This window comes from Scyliorhinus torazame, chromosome 11 (assembly GCF_047496885.1).
Source record: "Scyliorhinus torazame isolate Kashiwa2021f chromosome 11, sScyTor2.1, whole genome shotgun sequence".
NCBI lineage: Eukaryota > Metazoa > Chordata > Chondrichthyes > Carcharhiniformes > Scyliorhinidae > Scyliorhinus > Scyliorhinus torazame.
The window spans coordinates 246,037,902-246,058,572 of NC_092717.1; the positions used below are offsets into that span (position 1 = coordinate 246,037,902).

The 20,671-nt window shown below is 44.9% G+C and overlaps 1 protein-coding gene across 2 annotated transcripts in view; it reads right to left on the reverse strand.

Annotated features, from left to right (window-relative positions):
• ttc39c (tetratricopeptide repeat domain 39C) overlaps positions 1-20,671 on the reverse strand; it is a 163,216-nt gene that overhangs the window by 9,587 nt on the left and 132,958 nt on the right. For both annotated transcript variants that reach the window (XM_072468520.1, XM_072468521.1), the window contains 2 exons: positions 5,968-6,091; positions 2,271-2,368 (listed from right to left, as the gene is read on the reverse strand). In XM_072468520.1, the coding sequence (XP_072324621.1) occupies positions 2,271-2,368; positions 5,968-6,091 (222 nt within the window). The remainder of the gene's footprint in view (positions 1-2,270; positions 2,369-5,967; positions 6,092-20,671) is intronic.

The window sequence follows — 20,671 nt, forward strand, 5'->3', positions numbered from 1 at the left end:
TCAGTATTCATCAAAGAGAATAACTTGGTGGATGATGAGTCTGGGGAAGGGTGTGTAGAAAGTCTGGGTCATGTCAATACCAAAAAGGAGGTGGTGTTGGGCATCTTCAAAAGCAATAAGGTACCCCAGGGCCTTATGGGATCTACCCAGAGTACTGAGGGCGGAAACTTCTGGGGCTGGGACAGAAATCTTTGTATCCTCATTGACTACGGGTAAGGTGCCAGAGGACTGGAGAATATCCAATGTTGTACCTTTGTTTAAAAAGCGCAACAGGGATAATCCAGGAAATTATAGGCCGGTGAGCCTTATGTCAGTGGGATTATCGGAGAAGATTCTTAGGGACAGGATTTACTCACATTTGGAAGCAAATGGAGTTATTAGCGAGAGGCAGTATGGTTTTGTGAAGGGGAGGTTGTGTCTCACTATCGTAATAGAGTTTTTTGAGGGAGATGATTAATGAAGGAAGGGAGGTGGAAGTTGTCTACATGGACTTCAGTAAAGCCTTTGACAAGGCCCCGCATGGCAGACTGGTGCAAAAGGTGAAATCACATAGGATCAGAAGTGAGCTGGCAAGATGGATACAGAACTAGATCGGTCAGAGAAGATAGAGGGTAGCGGTGGAAGGGTGCTTTTCTGATTGGAGGGCTGTGATTAGTGGTGTTCCGCAAAGATCAGTGCTGGGACCTTTTTGTTCGTAGTATATATAAATGATTTGGAGGAAATTGTAGCTGGTCTGATTAGTAAGTTTGCGGGTAGTGAAGAGGATTGTCAGAGGATACAGCAGGATATAGATCGGTTGGAGACTTGGGTGGAGAAATGGCAGATGGAGTTTAATCCGTGAGGTAATGCATTTTGGAAGGTCTAATACAGGTGGGAATTATACAATAAATGGCAGAATCCTTAGGCATATTGACAGGCAGAGAGATCTGGGCGTACAGGTCCACATATCACTGAAAGTGGCAACACAGGTGGATACGGTAGTCAAGAAGGCAAACGGCATGCTTGCCTTCATTGGTCGGGGCATTGAGTATAAGAATTGGCAAGTCATGCTGCAGATGTACAGAACCTTAGTTCGGCTACATTTGGAATATTGCGTACAATTCTGGTCACAATAGTACCTGTGGGATGTGGACGCTTTGGAGAGGGTACAGAAAAGGTTTACCAGGATGTTGCCTGGTCTGGAGGGTATTAGCTACGAGGAGAGGTTGGATAAACTTTGTTCTCACTGTAACGATGGAGGTTGAGGGGCATAGAGGTTTAGAAAATTATAAGGGGCAATGACAGAGAGGACAGTCAGACGCTTTTTCCCAGGGTGGAAAAGTAAATTACTAGGGGACATAAGCGAGGGGAAACGTTCAGAGGAGATGTGCTAGACAAGTCTTTTTACACAAAGGGTGGTGACTGCCAGGGAAGCTGGTAGAAGCAGGTACGAGGTAGAAGATAGCGACGACAAAAGGCATCTTGACGAATACATGAATAGGATGTGAATAGAGGGATACGGACCCCAGAAATACAGAAGGTTTTAGTTTAGACGGGCATCATGATCGGCGCAGGCTTGGATGGCTGAAGGACCTGTTCCTGTGCTGTACTGATCTTTGTTCTTGTTAATCCAAACAAAACTGCATTAGCCCAAGCTTTTACGATGCCTTAATTGCACCTCTGGATCCCAAAATCACGATTCTTTAAAAACACCACTGCACTAGTCATATACAAGCTAACCCAGGCTTTTAACGCTTAGTGCACCAAATATCTATAATACCATATATCTGAAATTCCTACATTCATCACTAATGTTACATCATTGCACCCATAAGGGTGGGGAGAGGGAGGAAATGGGATGAGGCTTTAAATGCTGAGCTGTCCAATACTGTAATAAGTAATAACTGCCTAACAGCGTTATTGTTGTAAATTAGTGTAACTTGGTGAAGTTCCTGGTTTTCAAATGTATTTTTCCTTACACGTGAATTACGAAACACACTAAGAAAACCAGGCAGAATGAATGTAAGCTGATTTAAAGCAGTAACTGAGCTGTTGGGTGCCTGCGCAATTGCAGGCATCTACAAAAATATTTTTTCACTTAAAGTTTTAGTTTCACAATCCATTATTAAAATGCAGAATTGTAGATATATTTTAACCAGAAGCTTCATATTGCAATTAATTTTATTGTTTGCTTTGATGCTCAAGGTAAACAGCCAACTCTTATTCAAAGGGCTACAGTTTCTTTATACAACACAAGTAGGATTGTTAAAGACAAACTATACTATACACACCTGAATAGCACCATCTGAATTTCCTAGACATTTGTGTATTGCACCAAGGAGTAGGTGTTTTAACCCAATTGTTAATGGCTCATGCATTTCCTGACAAGCTGAATAAAAGAGCACACATTAGATTGTCTACTGTAAACATTGTCTATGCGGATTTGAGACTCAGAATCACCAATCATTATAGGAAAAATAAATAGGAAATGTAAATATTGTGACAAAGTACCATTTTCAAAAACTATAGCAGCTTTATTCCACGTGTATTTATTGCATTAATATTTCAGATTATGTTAATGTAAAATTACAAGCACCGAATAACAGCATCAGGCTAATATTATTAAAGATTAAATATTCTCTTCCTGATAATCTCATTGCTTCATTAATTCTGTAAGGATGAGTATCAGGACAGAATTGTTAATGTACTAATCTTCCCACAGAAAGGGCTAGGTAGAGGATTGTGCTTAAATGCAAGAGGAATTCTTTCTATATAAAGTAATATAACTCAGAGAGTTGGTTAAATGTTAATGTTTTACAGTCATTGATGTTGTTTCCACAAAGACATGCAATCACTCAATAATTAATAGCACCTTATACCCAGCGTGTTGGAGCCCCGAACAGGCGCCGGAATGTGGCGACTAGGGGCTTTTCACAGTAACTTCATTTGAAGCCTACTTGTGACAATAAGCGATTTTCATTTCATTGTTAGTGCTGAACTTTCAACTGGTGGGTGAAAGAGGTTGCATTTTCTTTTACCCATTCTTGGGATGTGGGCATCGCTGGCTGGGTCAGCATTTGTTGCTATTTCCAATTGCCCTTGAACTAAGTGACTCACTGGACCATTTCAGAGGAGGGCAGTAAAGTGTCAACCGCATGTCCTGACCAGACTATAGATGAGTACAGAATTTCCCCATCAGTCAAGTCTATGGGCCACAGTACAGTTCAGTGGCTGGGAATTCTGTTACTGTCCTCCACTCAATGCATTTTGCTGGAGGAATAATCTTGCTCAATCAGGAAACTGCTGTGGTTTCGGTCATACGTGGAGTTTGCAGTAACTGGTAGAGTGTGTTTTCAAATAGGCTCGGTTTGTTGAGAGCCCTGCCTGACCTCCAGCTGACATAGTGGTGCCTATATGCACTCCGGTAAGGACCTGAATAGAAGAGTTTGCCAAAAGTAAAGAGGAAGTGCAGGGATGGAGGGAATTATAGACTCCCTATAGTGCAGAAGGCCATTCAGCCCATCCAGTCCACACCGACCCTTCGAAAGAGCATCCTACCTGGACCCAATCCCCCGCTCGAGCTGCATAATCCCACCAACCTTTGGACACTGAGGGGCAATTTAGCGTGGCCAATCCAACTAACCTGCACATCCTTGGACTATGGGAGGAAACCGGAGCACCTGGAGGAAACCCACGCAGACACGGGTAGAAAGTGCAACCTCCACATAGTCACCCAAGGCCGGAATTGAGCCCGGATGCCTGATGCTGCGAGGCTGTAGTGCTAACCCCTGTGCCACCGTGCCATCCACTGTTCATTATTGTACCTCAGTATGCAGAGAAAGCTGTGCTGATTGAACAAAATGAATCCAATGATGACTGTGGTTTTAAGGGTCACACAACAATTCACAATTTGTATTCATCTCTTATCAAATATCTTAGTCCACTCTCAAAATTATTGGAGAGGCACATGTGGGAGTAAGTATGAAAAGTACCAGTTTAAATGGGACAGATTATCTACTGTTTAGTTACATATCGGGTGGTACAAAGGTGCTCTAGATTATTTACGGGAACAAACAGCATCAGAAGAATATTGAGCACAAGGCTCGACTTTGTAACATGTAAATAAACCAGGATAAGATAACTGAAACATAGTTTTAAAACAGAGGGCTATCTTTGTGTAAATGAATATATTCTGAACACATATATAGTACAACTCAGGCATTACTCAGTTCCAAATAAATTCTATGATGTGAAACCATTCACAGAGAATTTCTTTATGAAAGTACTGTGGTATACAAGAATAAATTGTTTAATTACGCACATGCACAGACATATTACTACATGTTACTACATTTACTACAATTACTACATGTTCTCTAATGGATTGTTGAAAAGTATAGATTTCAATACATTTGGTGTGCGATAAGAACTATTGGGAACAGATCCGATACATGTTCTTCCAGCGAACTACTGAATTCATTCTGTAGCAATATATTGAATTGTGAACTGAGTTTAGACCGTCACAAGATTGGTTAGTTTTATCGTGCTAATGCTGTGCTGTTTCACTAGCAACATTACCTGAAAACTTACTCTGAACTGTTTACCTGCCATCTTCTGGCCTTACCTGTCACTCACACTCAGGCAGATCGGGGCAGGCACACAGGCAGAGGTACAGACCTGAGCAGAGGCAGGGGTGGGGACATGGGCAACGGACTAAAGTCGATGTTGGAATTGGAAGAACATACGAACTAGAAAGCAGAAGTAAACCATATCACCTCTAAAGTCTGCTCGGGCAATCATACGACCATAGCTGAAGTTCTACAGCAACTTCACTTTCTCACCGTACCCCCATATCCCTTGGTCTGTTAGTGCCCTAGAATCTATCAATCTCTGACTGAATACCCAGAGTTCTGCAACTGAACATCCACAGCCCTCTGGGGTAAAGAGTCCCAGGGTACCCAGCTCTCCGAATGAAAATATTTTTTAAAAGGCAAGAGACCAATAAATGTTGGAATGCAGAAAAAATGGAAAATGGAGGCCCTCGTACAGAAAATACAGAACGACTTGCAGGTGCAAGCAATTAAGGAGGTGAATGGAGTGTCAGCATTATTCTGAAGGACTGAATTATAAGAGTAATGAGGTTTGCTGCAGTATGTAGGTCTTCGCTGAGACCAATTTGCAGCACTGTACAGATTTGGGCCAGGATGATCCGTGAAATTGGCAGAGTCCGACACTGAAATCGGCGTTTAACCCGCCAATAACAATAGAACTGTGAACCTTTTGGTATTCTCTACCCTGAAGAACTCTGCAAAGTCAGTCATAGAGAATATTCAGGATAGAGATTGATAGATTTTTGGCCACTAACAGAACTGAGGAATATGGGGATACGGTGAGAAAGTGGAGTTGCTGTAAGTTCAGCTACGATCGTGTCCCCTTTTTGTTAGTGGGTAAAATACAATCTCATTATGATTTAATATGGACTTAGCAAAGGAGCCGTTATCATTTAGTCAGCCTCCAAACCAATTTGGATGACGCATTATCCAAGTGAATAGCAGTCCCTATTATATTCGCATGAAAGATCTCAATTCACTTGCAACAATGGGAGGGACAAGCCACAAGTCACGTCAGCCAAGATATTTATGTATGGAAAACTTTGGAAAATGGAAAAACCTCGTCCTTATTCAGGAAAACTGGTATGGAGGAGATGAGCTAGAACAGTGCCAGGTATGAGGGAGGACCTCAATTGTGTACAGAGCAGGGACAATGTGGAAGTGGCTAACACATGGAGGGGTTGCAGCTAATAGCAAAGATGTACTGAAGAGGAAGCTAGATAACACAGGAACAGAAGTTAATGCTGATAGGGTGCTATGAAGAAGGGTGGGAATAAATTTGTGTCGACTCTAAATACTGGAATCGACCACTCGACCCAAAGAGACTGTTTTTGTGCTCAATGTAATATGAACAGATCCATGTGAAGTAGTAAGTTACCTTGATTCATTCGTTGTAGGTTTGAAGATGAGCAATTGGCAAGTGCTTTCCACAAATACAACACTTCAATGGCAGCAAGAACACATAATTCTTTGGTGGGCTTCTCCTTCTGAAATCTTTCAGCCTGTACAGAAATAAACAAACAGTACTTCAAAAAACTTTACTCCAGTTTCACCATACATACAACAGGCCCATATAAACAAGAACAGAAACTGCTGGAAATACTCCGCTGTGCTGGCAGCTTCTGTGGGGAGAGTAACAGGGTTAACGTTTCAGATCGATGCAAACGGTAGGTCCGGCTGGACTGACGTGAAGGTACATGGGGGGCAGAGAGAGAGAGAGAGAGAGAGAGAGAGAGTGTTCTTGTGAACCTCCTCTGGATCCTTTCCAAGGCCAGCACGTCCTTCCTTAGATACGTTCCCCAAAACGGCTCACAATACTCCAAATGGGGTCTGACCAGTGCCTTATACAGCCTCAGAAGTACATCCCTGGCCTTGTATTCTAGCCCTCTCGACATGAATGCTAACATTGCATTTGCCTTCTTAACTGACGACTGAACCTGTACATTAACATAGAACATATAGAACATAGAAGTGAACAGCACAGTACAGGCCCTTTGGCCCACGATGTTGTGCCGAACTAGTCTGAAACCAAGATCAAATCAACCTACTCCCAATCTTAAGAGAATCGTGAACAAGGACTCCCAAGTCCCTTTGTAATTCTGATTTATTTATTTTCTAAATGGGGAGATGCTTAAGATTCTATGCCTCCATTTCTCTTTCCAAAGTGCATAACCTTAACACTTTTCCACATTGTATTCCATCTGCCACTTTTTAACCCACTCTCTGAGTCTGCCCAAATCCTTCTGCAGCCCGCCTGCTTCCTCAATACTACCTGCCCCTCTACAGATTTTTGTATCATCTGCAAACTTAGCAACAGTGCCTTCAGTACCTTCTTCCAGATCATTAATGTATATTGTGACAAGTTGTGGTTCCAGCACCGACCCCTGAGGCACACCACTAGTCACCGGCTGCCATCCTGAAAAAGACCCCTTTATCCCCACTCTCTGCCTTCTGCCAGTCAGCCAATCCTTATTTTGCGATATTTACACAATTACTTTTTCGAAGAATCAAAATGATTTCATATCATCCGGAGGACACTGCATCCAATGACACATTATGTCAGGTGACACCACCTTAGTTAGCTCCTAGGGCTTCTTCGAGCCAACCTGCCTGGAACCTGCTAACAGCAGAACCTTTTCGGTATCCGACCTCATTCTCCGCTTACTATACACGTCTGAATTTAAACCAGAGAACCTTAAGTTCCACCCATTTCCAAGATGACATAGCCTATCCTGGTACTGAATATTTTAAACTAATTTAGCTTCAACTCCCAATCCAAAATATTTCTCTGGGCTGCACTTCTTTGCAAGCAATTTAGACACCACATCCGCGATTTCCTGACATCATTGCACCCAACTCCGGATGCGACAACACAATTTGCATAATCAAGTGTGCAGTCAGGCTCACTTGAATATGATCTCGTTGAATTTACCCAAGGTACTGGATCTAACCCCCGCGTCTCGGAGACCCCTAGCAAGTGCCATTTAGCACTGGTGTCCAACAACGTGGGGCGCTTTCTGGGGAAGGTGGGACCTCTACAGACAGGATGGTCTACATCTGAACCTGCGGGGCACAAATATCCTGGGGGGGAGATTTGTTAGTGCTCTTTGGGGGGGTTTAAACTAATGCAGCAGGGGCATGGGAACCTGGATTGTAGTTTTAGGGTAAGGGAGAATGAGAGTATAGAGGTCAGGAGCTCAGATTTGACGTCGGAGGAGGGGGCCAGTGTTCAGGTAGGTGGTTTGAAGTGTGTCTACTTCAATGCCAGGAGTATACGAAATAAGGTAGGGGAACTGGCAGCATGGGTTGGTACCTGGGACTTCGATGTTGTGGCCATTTCGGAGACGTGGATAGAGCAGGGACAGGAATGGATGTTGCAGGTTCCGGGGTTTAGGTGTTTTAGTAAGCTCAGGGAAGGAGGCAAAAGAGGGGGAGGTGTGGCGCTGCTAGTCAAGAGCAGTATTACGGTGGCGGAGAGGATGCTAGATGGGGACTCATCTTCCGAGGTAGTATGGGCTGAGGTTAGAAACAGGAAAGGAGAGGTCACCCTGTTGGGAGTTTTCTATAGGCCTCCAAATAGTTCTAGGGATGTAGAGGAAAGGATGGCGAAGATGATCCTGGATATGAGCGAAAGTAACAGGGTAGTTATTATGGGAGACTTTAACTTTCCAAATATTGACTGGAAAAGATATAGTTCGAGTACATTAGATGGGTCGTTTTTTGTTCAGTGTGTGCAGGAGGGTTTCCTGACACAGTTTGTTGACAGGCCAACAAGAGGTGAGGCCACATTGGATTTGGTTTTGGGTAATGAACCAGGCCAGGTGTTGGATTTGGAGGTAGGTGAGCACTTTGGGGACAGTGACCACAATTCGGTGACGTTTACGTTAAGGATGGAAAGGGATAAGTATACACCGCAGGGCAAGAGTTATAGCTGGGGGAAGGGAAATTATGATGCCATTAGACGTGACTTGGGGGGGATAAGGTGGAGAAGTAGGCTGCAAGTTTTGGACACACTGGATAAGTGGAGCTTGTTCAAGGATCAGCTATTGCGTGTTCTTGATAAGTATGTACCGGTCAGGCAGGGAGGAAGGTGCCAAGCGAGGGAACCGTGGTTTACCAAAGAAGTGGAATCTCTTGTTAAGAGGAAGAAGGAGGCCTATGTGAAGATGAGGTGTGAAGTTTCAGTTGGGGCGATGGATAGTTACAAGGTAGCGAGGAAGGATCTAAAGAGAGAGCTAAGACGAGCAAGGAGGGGACATGAGAAGTATTTGGCAGGAAGGATCAAGGAAAACCCAAAAGCTTTCTATAGGTATGTCAGGAATAAGCGAATGACTAGGGACAGAGTAGGACCAGTCAAGGACAGGGATGGGAAGTTGTGTGTAGAGTCTGAAGAGATAGGCGAGATACTAAATGAATATTTTTCGTCAGTATTCACTCAGGAAAAAGATAATGTTGTGGAGGAGAATGCTGAGCTCCAGGTAAATAGATTAGATGGCATTGAGGTAAGTAGGGAAGAGGTGTTGGCAATTCTGGACAGGCTGAAAATAGATAAGTCCCCGGGGCCTGATGGGATTTATCCTAGGATTCTCTGGGAGGCCAGGGAAGAGATTGCTGGACCATTGGCTTTGATTTTTATGTCATCATTGGATACAGGAATAGTGCCAGAGGACTGGAGGATAGCAAATGTGGTCCCTTTGTTCAAAAAGGGGAGCAGAGACAACCCCGGCAACTATAGACCGGTGAGCCTCACGTCTGTAGTGGGTAAAGTCTTGGAGGGCATTATAAGAGACAAGATTTATAATCATCTAGATAGGAATAATATGATCAGGGATAGTCAGCATGGCTTTGTGAAGGGTAGGTCATGCCTCACAAACCTTATCGAGTTCTTTGAGAAGGTGACTGAACAGGTAGACGAGGGTAGAGCAGTTGATGTGGTGTATATGGATTTCAGCAAAGCGTTTGATAAGGTTCCCCACGGTAGGCTATTGCAGAAAATACGGAGGCTGGGGATTGAGGGTGATTTAGAGATGTGGATCAGAAATTGGCTAGCTGAAAGAAGACAGAGGGTGGTGGTTGATGGGAAATGTTCAGAATGGAGTTCTGTCACAAGTGGAGTACCACAAGGATCTGTTCTGGGGCCGTTGCTGTTTGTCATTTTTATCAATGACCTAGAGGAAGGCGCAGAAGGGTGGGTGAGTAAATTTGCAGACGATACTAAAGTCGGTGGTGTTGTCGATAGTGAGGAAGGAAGTAGCAGGTTACAGAGGGATATAGATAAGCTGCAGTGCTGGGCTGAGAGGTGGCAAATGGAGTTTAATGTAGAGAAGTGTGAGGTGATTCACTTTGGAAGGAAAAACAGGAATGTGGAATATGTGGCTAATGGAAAAGTTCTTGAAAGTGTGGATGAGCAGAGGGATCTAGGTGTCCATGTACATAGATCCCTGAAAGTTGCCACCCAGGTTGATAGGGTGGTGAAGAAGGCCTATGGAGTGTTGGCCTTTATTGGTAGAGGGATTGAGTTCCGGAGTCAGGAGGTCATGTTGCAGCTGTACAGAACTCTGGTACGGCCGCATTTGGAGTATTGCGTACAGTTCTGGTCACCGCATTATAGGAAGGACGTGGAGGCTTTGGAACGGGTGCAGAGGAGATTTACCAGGATGTTGCCTGGAATGGAGGGAAAATCTTATGAGGAAAGGCTGATGGACTTGAGGTTGTTTTCGTTAGAGAGAAGAAGGTTAAGAGGAGACTTGATAGAGGCATACAAAATGATCAGAGGGTTAGATAGGGTGGACAGTGAGAGCCTTCTCCCGCGGATGGAAATGGCTAGCACGAGGGGACATAGCCTTAAACTGAGGGGTAATAGATATAGGACAGAGGTCAGGGGTAGGTTCTTTACGCAAAGAGTAGTGAGGCCGTGGAATGCCCTACCTGCTGCAGTAGTGAACTCGCCAACATTAAGGGCATTTAAAAGTTTATTGGATAAACATATGGATGATAATGGTATAGTGTAGGTTAGATGGCTTTTGTTTCGGTGCAACATCGTGGGCCGAAGGGCCTGTACTGCGCTGTATTGTTCTATGTTCTATGTTCTAACGTGGACCAGGCGTACCTACACTGAGGGGTGGGGTACCCCTAGCAATTGAGGGCCCCTGAGGTCTCCCAGGCGATTGGAGGCCTCTGGGTGCCCAAGGGCCTAGAGATGGGGGTGCCATTTTCCTGCACTGGTGAGTGGAGCTCGTTAGTGCAGGAAATGGGACAATGTGTGGCCTCGGCGGGGCATTCCTCACCGACGTCCCGAAATGAAGCAGGGTCCCATTTCATAGCGGGGTCGTTGTCGGTGCCATCAGCAACAGGAAACACCCAGCGAAACATGCTCGACACGGGACTCTTTCATTTCTGTTAAATCGGGCCCCACATCTCTTGCGCTCCAGCTAACAAGCCCACCTGCTGTTTTATGGCTACACCTCTTCTATTCAACATTCTGAACTGCCATTTTTTTTTTTTTTTAAAGTGTTCTGGCAATCTCTAAAGCTCAGCATTTTATTTGCCTTACCATCACAACCATCTGGTTTAGCACAATGAGCTAAACAGCTGGCTTGTAATGCAGAACAAGGCCAACAGCACAGGTTCAATACCCGTACCAGCCTCCCCGAACAGGTGCCGGAATGTGGCGACTAGGGATTTTTCACAGTAGGTTCGTTGAAGCCTACTTGTGACAATAAGGAGGGTTTAAACTAATGTGGCAGGGGGATGGGAACCGATGCAGGAAGTTGGAAGGTAATATAACAGGGACAGAAACAAAAGGCAGTAAGGGGGAAAGTGTAAGGCAGAGAAGCCATAGTCAAAAATCAAAAAGGGCGACAGTACAAGGTACAGTGACTGAGGGGAGCTCAGGCCCAGTAATACTGAAAGGAATAAAACGGGAAGTAAAAACATTAATGGTAAGCAACGCGGCAGGTTGTTACATGAAGATATGGGTTCAACGACAAGGAAAATTAGGAGAAATGTTAAGAGGAAATATAACTTAGGAGAGGTTACTGATCGAGGTGTGAAGATTCAAAACAGAGGTAAAAAAGCCAACATAAGTGTACTTTACCTGAATGCTCGTAGTATTCAGAATAAGTTAAATGAGTTGATGGCGCAAATCATCGTGAACGACTATGATTTAGTGGCCATTACTGAAACATGGTTAAAGGATGGTCACGACTGGAGTTAAATATCACGGGTATTCGGAAGGACAGAGTGGATGGTAAGGGAGGTGGTGTAGCTCTGCTATTTAAGGATGACATCCAGGCAATAGTGAGGGATGACATCGGTGCTATGGAGGATAAGGTTGAATCCATTTGGGTGGAAATCAGGAATAGTAAGGCGAAAAAGTCACTGATAGGAGTAGTCTCTAGGCTACCAAATAGTAACATTATGGTGGGGCAGGAAATAAACAAAGAAATAACAGATGCATGTAGAAATGGTACAGCAGTTATCATGGGGGATTTTAATCTACATGTCGATTGGTTTAACCAGGTCGGTCAAGGCAGCCTTGAGGAGGAGTTTATAGAATGTATCCGTGATAGTTTCCGAGAACAGTATGTAATGGTACCTACGAGGGAACAAGCGGTCCTAGATATGGTCCTGTGTAATGAGACAGGATTGATTCATGATCTCATAGTTAGGTATCCTCTCGGAAGGAGCGATCACAATATGGTGTAATTTAAAATACAGATGGAGGGTGAGAAGGTAAAATCAAACATGACTGTTTTGTGCTTAAACAAAGGAGATTACAATGGGATGAGAGAAGAATTAGCTAAGGTAGACTGGGAGCAAAGACTTTATGGTGAAACAGTTGAAGAACAGTGGAGAACCTTCCAACCTTTTCACAGTGCTCAGCAAAGGTTTATACCAACAAAAAGGAAGGACGGTAGAAAGAGGGAAAATCGACCGTGGATATCTAAGAAAATAAGGGAGAGTATCAAATTGAAGGAAAAAGCATACAAAGTGGCAAAGTTAAGTGGGAGACTAGAGGACTGGGAAATCTTTAGGGGGCAGCAGAAAGCTGCTAAAAAAGCTAGAAAGAAGAGCTTAAGATAGATTATGAGAGTAAGCTTGCTCAGAATATAAAAACAGATAGTAAACGTTTCTACAAATATATAAAACAAAAAAGTGTGGCTGCGGTAACTTTTGGTCCTTTAGAGGATGAGAAGGGAGATTTAATAATGGGAGATAAATGACTGAGGAACTGAACAGGTTTTTTGGGTCGGTCTTCACAGTGGAAGACACAAATAACATGCCAGTGACTGATAGAACTGAGGTTATGACAGGTGAGGACCTTGAGAGGATTGTTATTACTAAGGAGGTAGTGATGCGCAAGCTAATGGGGCTAAAGGTAGACAAGTCTTCTGGCCCTGATGGAATGCATCCCAGAGTGCTAAAAGAGATGGCTAGGGAAATTGCAAATGCGCTAGTGATAATTTACCAAAATTCACTAGACTCTGGGGTGGTCCCAGCGGATTGGAAATTAGCAAAAGTGACACCACTGTTTAAAAAAGGAGGTAGGCAGAAAGCGGGTAATTATAGGCCAGTGAGCTTAACTTCGGTAGTAGGGAAGATGCTGAAATCTATCATCAAAGCAGAAATAGCGAGGCATCTGGATGGAAATTGTCCCATTGGGCAGACGCAGCATGGGTTCATAAAGGGCAGGTCGTGCCTAACTAATTTAGTGGAATTTTCTGAGGCCATTACCAGTGCGGTAGATAACGGGGAGCCAATGGATGTGGTATATCTGGATTTCCAGAAAGTTTTTGACAAGGTGCCACACAAAAGGTTGCTGCATAAGATAGAGATGCATGGCATTAAGGGTAAAGTAGTAGCATGGATAGAGGATTGGTTAGTTAATAGAAAGCAAAGAGTGGGGATTAATGGGTGTTTCTCTGGTTGGCAAACAGTAGCTAGTGGTGTCCCTCAGGGATCAGTGTTGGGCCCACAATTGGTCACAATTTACATCGATTATTTGGAGTTGGGGACCAAGGGCAATGTGTCCAAGTTTGCAGACGACACTAAGATGAGTGGTAAAGCAAAAAGTGCAGAGGATACTGGAAGTCTGCAGAGGGATTTGGATAGGCTAAGTGAATGGGCTAGGGTCTGGCAGATGGAATACAATGTTGACAAATGTGAGGTTATCCATTTTGGTAGGAATAACAGCAAAAGGAATTATTATTTACATGATAAAATATTAAAACATGGTGCTGTGCAGAGACCTGGGTGTGCTAGTGCATGAGTCGCAAAAAGTTGGTTTTCAGGTGCAACAGGTGATTAAGAAAGCGAATGGATTTTTGTCCTTCATTGTTAGAGGGATGGAGTTAAGACTAGGGAGGTTATGCTGCAATTGTATAAGGTGTTAGTGAGGCCACACATGGAGTATTGTGTTCAGTTTTGGTCTCCTTACCTGAGAAAGGACGTACTGGCGCTGGAGGGTGTGCAGAAGAGATTCACTAGGTTAATCCCAGAGTTGAAGGGGTTGGATTACGAGTAGAGGTTGAGTAGACTGGGACTGTACTCGTTGGAATTTAGAAGGATGAGGGGGAATCTTATAGAAACATATAAAATTATGAAGGGAATAGATAGGATAGATGCGGGCAGGTTGTTTCCACTAGCGGGTGAAAGCAGAACTAGGGGGTATAGCCTCAAAATAAGGGGAAGTAGATTTAGGACTGAGTTTAGGAGGAACTTCTTCACCCAAAGGGTTGTGAATCTATGGAATTCCTTGCCCAGTGAAGCAGTAGAGGCTCCTTCATTAAATGTTTTTAAGATAAAGATAGATAGTTTTTTGAAGAATAAAGGGATTAAGGGTTATGGTGTTTGGGCCGGAAAGTGGAGCTGAGTCCACAAAAGATCAGCCATGATCTCATTGAATAATGGAGCAGGCTCGAGGGGCCAGATGGCCTACTCCTGCTCCTAGTTCTTATGTAATAAGTGATTATTATTATCTTCCCGAAAAAAAAAACACCTTTGAAACATTGACATGAATCAGATATTCATTACATACATACTAAGTGCCATGGTCAGTTATCTGGGCAGCACGGCAGCATATTGGTTAGCACAATTGCTTCATAGCTCCAGGATACCAGGTTCGACTTCCGGTTTGGGTCACTGTGTGCGCGGAGTCAACACGTTCTCCCCGTGTGTGCGTGGGTTTCCGCTGGGTGCTCCGGTTTCCTCTCACAGTCAAACGATGTGCAGGTTAGGTGGATTGGCCATGCTAAACTGCCCTTGGTGTCTAAAATTGCCCTGAGTGTTGGGTGGGATTACTGGGGTATGGGGACAGGGTGGAGGTGTGGGCCTGGTAGGGTGTTCTTTCCAACAGCAGGTGCTGACTCGATGGGCCGAATGGCCTCCTTCTGCACGTAAATTCAATGATCTCTAAATTTGAGGATTGCACCTATTCAAGGTTGTGAGTTTCTGTTATGGGTCTTCATGTGACTCAACAGGCCGATTCTTGACCCACACATCTTCGAGCACACGGAGCGGGATGTTCCAGAAGGGATCCGGATTTCCCGGATTTGCTACCTTTTCTTTCCTTCACTGCTGCCACTCTGCCTCATCATCGAGGTACTGGGATTCAAAGCACAATGCAGCTTGATGGATAAGTTGTTGCTATTTTATTAAATGATGGTAGTGAGCGTCCCCGAGTCATTAATACCAATGCTGCCAACCTTCACCGAGATATTCAGAGTGCCTTTGAAGGGTTTGCTTTGCCCTCCCTGGAACACTGAGAAAACAGGATCTGATGGGGGAGATGCTTTTCTGCCATCTGGTCACAGTGTCCATTAAAGTTGATTTTGCAGGAGTTTTCCCGAAATGTCTGTCGGGCATCAAGAAGGACATTAGCATTTGGTCAATGGTCTTCCTATTGAATCCAGTGATACAGCAGATGCATTGTTGTCTTCTAGTTCTCTTATGTTTAGTTGACACACAGTCCAGGTCTCACTGAACTCAGGAGTGTGGTGACACCAACTGCTCTGTACACCATAAGACATAGGAGTAGAATTAGGCCACTCGGCCCATCGAGTCTGTTCCGCCATTCAATCATGGCTGATATTTTCTCATCCCCATTCTCCTGCCTTCTCCCCATAACCCCTGATCCCCTTATTAATCAAGAACCTATCTATCTCTGTCTTAAAGACACTCAGTGAATTGGCCTCCACAGCCTTCTGCGGCAAAGAGTTCCACAGATTCACCACCCTCTGGCTGAAGAAATTCCTCCTCATCTCAGTTTTAAAGGATGGTCCCTTTAGTCTGAGATTGTGTCCTCTGGTTCTAGTTTTTCCGACAAGTGGAAACATCCTCTCCACATCCACTCTATCCAGGCCTCGCAGTATCTTGTACGTTTCAACAAGATCCCCTCTCATCCTTCTAAACTCCAACGAGTACAGACCCAGAGTCCTCAAATGTTCCTCATACGATAAGTTCTTCATTCCAGGGATCATTCTTGTGAACCTCCTCTGGACCCTTTCCAAGGCCAGCACATCCTTCCTTAGATATGGGACCCAAAACTGCTCACAATACTCCAAATGGGGTCTGACCAGAGCGTTATACAGCCTCAGTACATCCCTGGTCTTGTATTCTAGCCCTCTTGACATGAATGCTAACATTGCATTTGCCTTCTTAACTGCCAACTGAACCTGCACATTAACCTTAAGAGAATCTTGAACAAGGACCCCCAAGTCCCTTTGTGCTTCTGTTTTCCAAAGCATTTCCCCATTTAGAAAATAGTCTATGCCTAGATTCCTCCTTCCAAAGTGCATAACCTCACACTTTTCCACATTGTATTTCATTTGCCACTTCAGTGCCCACTCTCCTAGCTTGTCCAGGTCGTTCTGCAGCCCCCTTGCTTCCTCAATACTACCTGTCCCTCTACAGATCTTTGTATCATCTGCAAACTTAGCAACAGTGCCTTCTGTACCTTCTTCCAGATCATTAATGTATATTGTAAAAAGTTGTGGTCCCAGCACAGACCCCTGAGGCACACCACCTATACCCAGAAGGACTTTTGTTGACTTTCTTTTAAAAAAATATTTTTATTGGTGTTTGGAGTTAGATACAAAAAACGTTTTGCCTGTAAAAGACAATGTAACAACATTAATAACAAAAAATAGAAACAACAATATTTGATTCCCTCGTTGTCACCATGATCAGCCATGATCATAATGAATGGCAAAGTGGGCTTAAAGGGCTGAATGTCCTCCTCCTGCTCCTATTTTCCTATGTTTTCTATGTTTCTACCATAACCATGACGGGCACTCCAATACTATGTTGAATTGCTGTAAAAAAACAAACACTAAAGTTGCTCTTTTAAAAATTCATTTGATTGCTTGTTGCAGCTCTTTCATCAGAGGTGGTTCATTCATGATTGAGAAGATGTTAAAAATGTTCTTTTGCAGCATCATCACCTTTAAAAAGAGACACACGATCCGATGAGCTAGCTCTATAGATGACCCTGGTAGTTTCAAAAGAATCTTTGCATGTCATGATGGTCAGCATATTGTTGGATCTCTCAGGCTCTCTCTTCCCATCACACGTCCTTTGTCTTCTGGATTTGCATTTGGGTGTCAGCCTTGTTTTGTTGGAAGGCCGTCGCCCTGACTTGTGACTTTGGATTGTTCTGCCAGACACTGAAGGCTGTGTTTTATTTCAGCATTGTTTTCGTTGAACCAGACCTGGTGATGACGATGCTCAAATCCAATGGTCTGGGCACAGGAGGTGTAGTACAGCTGACATCATTGATCCTACTGCTCTGGGATGGAGGTGGATGTGTGAGGACTTTCCAGATTAGTCATGAATTCATCCCCTTCAACCAGGCTGCTTTCGGACTGTGACATTGATCGCTCTTTTGGACGGTTAGGCCTCGACTCAAACAATAACATACTCCAGGAGATGCCAGTGCTTTGATCTAGGATGCCTCTACTTAGTTTTGTACTTGTCCTCTGGCAGACGAGGATGTGAATTATAATGAGGCTATGCTGAGCACAGTTTGCCAACAGGATGGCACAATTTTCATCGGCATTTCCCAGCCCAGATTTTCAATGAATCCAAATTTCACCATCTGCCCTGGTGGGATTCGAGCCCGAGTTCCCAGATCTTGCTCTGAGTCTTTGGATTACTGGCTCAGCGACAATACCACTGCACCACCACCTACATGAGGGTCGAGACATTTTGGAATTCTCTTCTTCAATATGTGCTTGAGAGAGAGAGACCTTCAATATCTTTAAGGCAGGTGTAGATATATTCTTGATGAGCAAGAGGGTGAAAGGCTATCGGGGATGGCAGGAATGTGCAAATGATCGTGATGAATGGCGGAGCAGGCTAGAAGGGCCAAAAGGCCTCCTCCTGCTCCTATCTTCTATGTATCTATGTAATCCCTGCTCTCTGCCATCTCCGAAAACCCCCGTCCATCCTTACCGGGGCAAACCATTGATTATTACAAATTGGAGACCAGACCGATGCTCCCTCCGCTCCAACATGTTTCCTCCACTGCCCCCAGACTCTCAGGGCCGCAACCATCACGGGGCTGGTGAAGCACCGTGCCAGTGGGAACGGCAGAGGCGCCGTTATCAACGTCCCCAAACTGGTGCCCTTACATGAAGCCGCCTCCATACGCTCCCATGCCGACCCTCCCCCCCACCACCCACTTCCTGATCATGATAATATTCGCCATCCAATAGTAGTTACTGAGTTTGGCAGCGCCAGTCCGCCCTATCCCCGGCTCCGCTCAAGCATCCCCTTTTTTACTCGCGGGGTCTTGCCCGGCCATACAAAGCCAGTGATCACTTTGTTGACATGGTTAAAAAAGGACCGCAGAATAAAGATGGGGAGAAACTGAAACACAAACAGGGATCTTGGGAGGACCGTCATCTTCACCGTCTGCACCCTGCCAGCTAGTCACAACGGGAGCGCTTCCCACCTTCGTAAATCGTCCTTCATTTGGTCCAACAGTCAGACCAGATTTAGTTTGTGCAGCCGTTCCCATTCCCATGCCACTTGCGATGCCTAGATACCGAAAGCTTCCCCCACCACTCTAAACGGCAGCTTCCCCAGTCGCCTCTCCTGTCCTCTCGCCTGGACCGCAAGCATCTCACTTTTCCCCATATTTAGCTTATACCCCAAAAATCGGCCAAATTCCCCCAGAAACCTCATGATTTCTTCCATCCCCTCTGCTGGGTCCGAAAAATACAGGAGCAGGTCGTCTGCGTAAAGTGAGACTTTGTGTTCCACTCCCCCCCACCCCCACACCCCGGACCAGCCTCTTCCAGCCCCTTGAAGCTCTCCGTGCAATTGCCAACGGCTCAATGGCTAACGCAAACAACAGTGGGGAGAGGGGCATCCCTGTCTCGTCCCCCGATGCAGCCTAAAATAGTCCGATGTTGTCCTATTCGTCCGTACGCACGCCACAGGAGCCTGATACAGAAACCTCACCCAGTTGTCATGTGAGGGTACCTTTAAGACATGGATGTTTAAGCAATGTACCTTTAAGAAAACAGTGATGTCAGAGAGTGGGTGGGGCTGAGCTCAGTTCAGCCATTTTGCAGTTTGGTTTTGCAGTTTGAAAAGTGCCTGGCTATTTTGCTGTGAGCTGATTAAAAGGAGAAAGCCAGTTTGAGACAGCAGCTTGAGAAGTTCTGGTTTGCTGTGAATTGCTTGAAGGGAGAAAGCCAGTTGGAAAAAGCAGTTTGTGTGGGTCTGTGTGTGTCCAGAGAGCTGCAAGAAGAAAACAAGGTGCTGGAGCTGAAGTCAACCAAGCTAATATATCGCTGCCATTCTACAGAAAATATATATATCCTTTAACCTGATGTGATACTGTTTAAAGGTGTTAAGACTCTTGGAAGTTTGAAGGAACATTTTAAGGAGTTATTTACTGTTGCAATATTTTCTGAGTTATCTTTGAAGTAAGGGGTGTTAAGAGATCCAATGTTTATTTGAGATGTTAAGTTGAGTTCATGGAATAAACAGTGTTTTGTGTTTAAAAACCCACGTGTCCATAATTGTAATCCCACACCTAGGGAAAAAGCCGTGTGCTAGGAAAAGCAATAAATCCATTAAAGGGAGTAGTTGGTTGAACTCCATGATACATTTTGGGGTTCTGAAAATGCCTCGCCCATAATATCGTCAATAAAGCCCTGCCCAAATCCGAACCATCCCAGTACCTCCCACAGATATTCCCATTCTACTCAATCAAAGGCCTTCTCTGCGTCCATTGCGACCACTACCTCCACCTCCCTACCTTCCGGGGGCATCATGATCATGTTTAACAGCCTTCTTACATTGGCCACCAACTGCCTTCCCTTAACAAATCCCGTCTGGTCCTCCACAATAACGTCCGGAACACAATCCTCAATCCTAGAGGACAAACTTTTGGCCAGCAATTTGGCGTCCATTCAATAGGGATATCGGCCTGTAGGACCCACAGCTCCGGGTCCTTGGCCGCTTCAGGATTAGCAAAATCGTGGCCTGTGACATCGTCGGGGGAAGCACCCCCCTCCCCCTTGCCTCAATGAATGTCCTCATCATCAGCGGCCCCAATATACCAGAGAACTTTTTATCGAACTCCAGTGGGTACCCGTCCGGCCCCGGGGCTTTACCCGGCTGCATGGCCTTCAGCCCCTCTGCTATCTCTTCGATCCCGATCGGGGCCCCCAGCCCTTCTACCAGCTCCCGTCCACCTTCGGGAAATTCAGCCCCCCTAGGAAGTGCCTCATCCCCTCCGGCCCAGGGGGGGTTCCGACCCGTACAGCCTACAATAAAACTCCTTAAACGCCGTATTCACCCCTGCTGAGTCTCCCACCAGGTTCCCGTCTCCATCCTTTACTTTCCCCATCTCCCTGGCTGCCTCCCTCTTTCTAAGCTGCTGTGAAAGCATTCTGCATGGCCTTCTCTCCATGCTCATAAATCGTCCCTCTCGCCTTTCTCAGCTGTTCTACCGCACTCCCTATGGTTAACAAGCCGAATTGGCTAATGGTAAAATTCTTGGAAGTGTGGATGAGCAGAGGGATCTCGGTGTCCATCTACATAGATCCCTGAAAGTTGCCACCCAG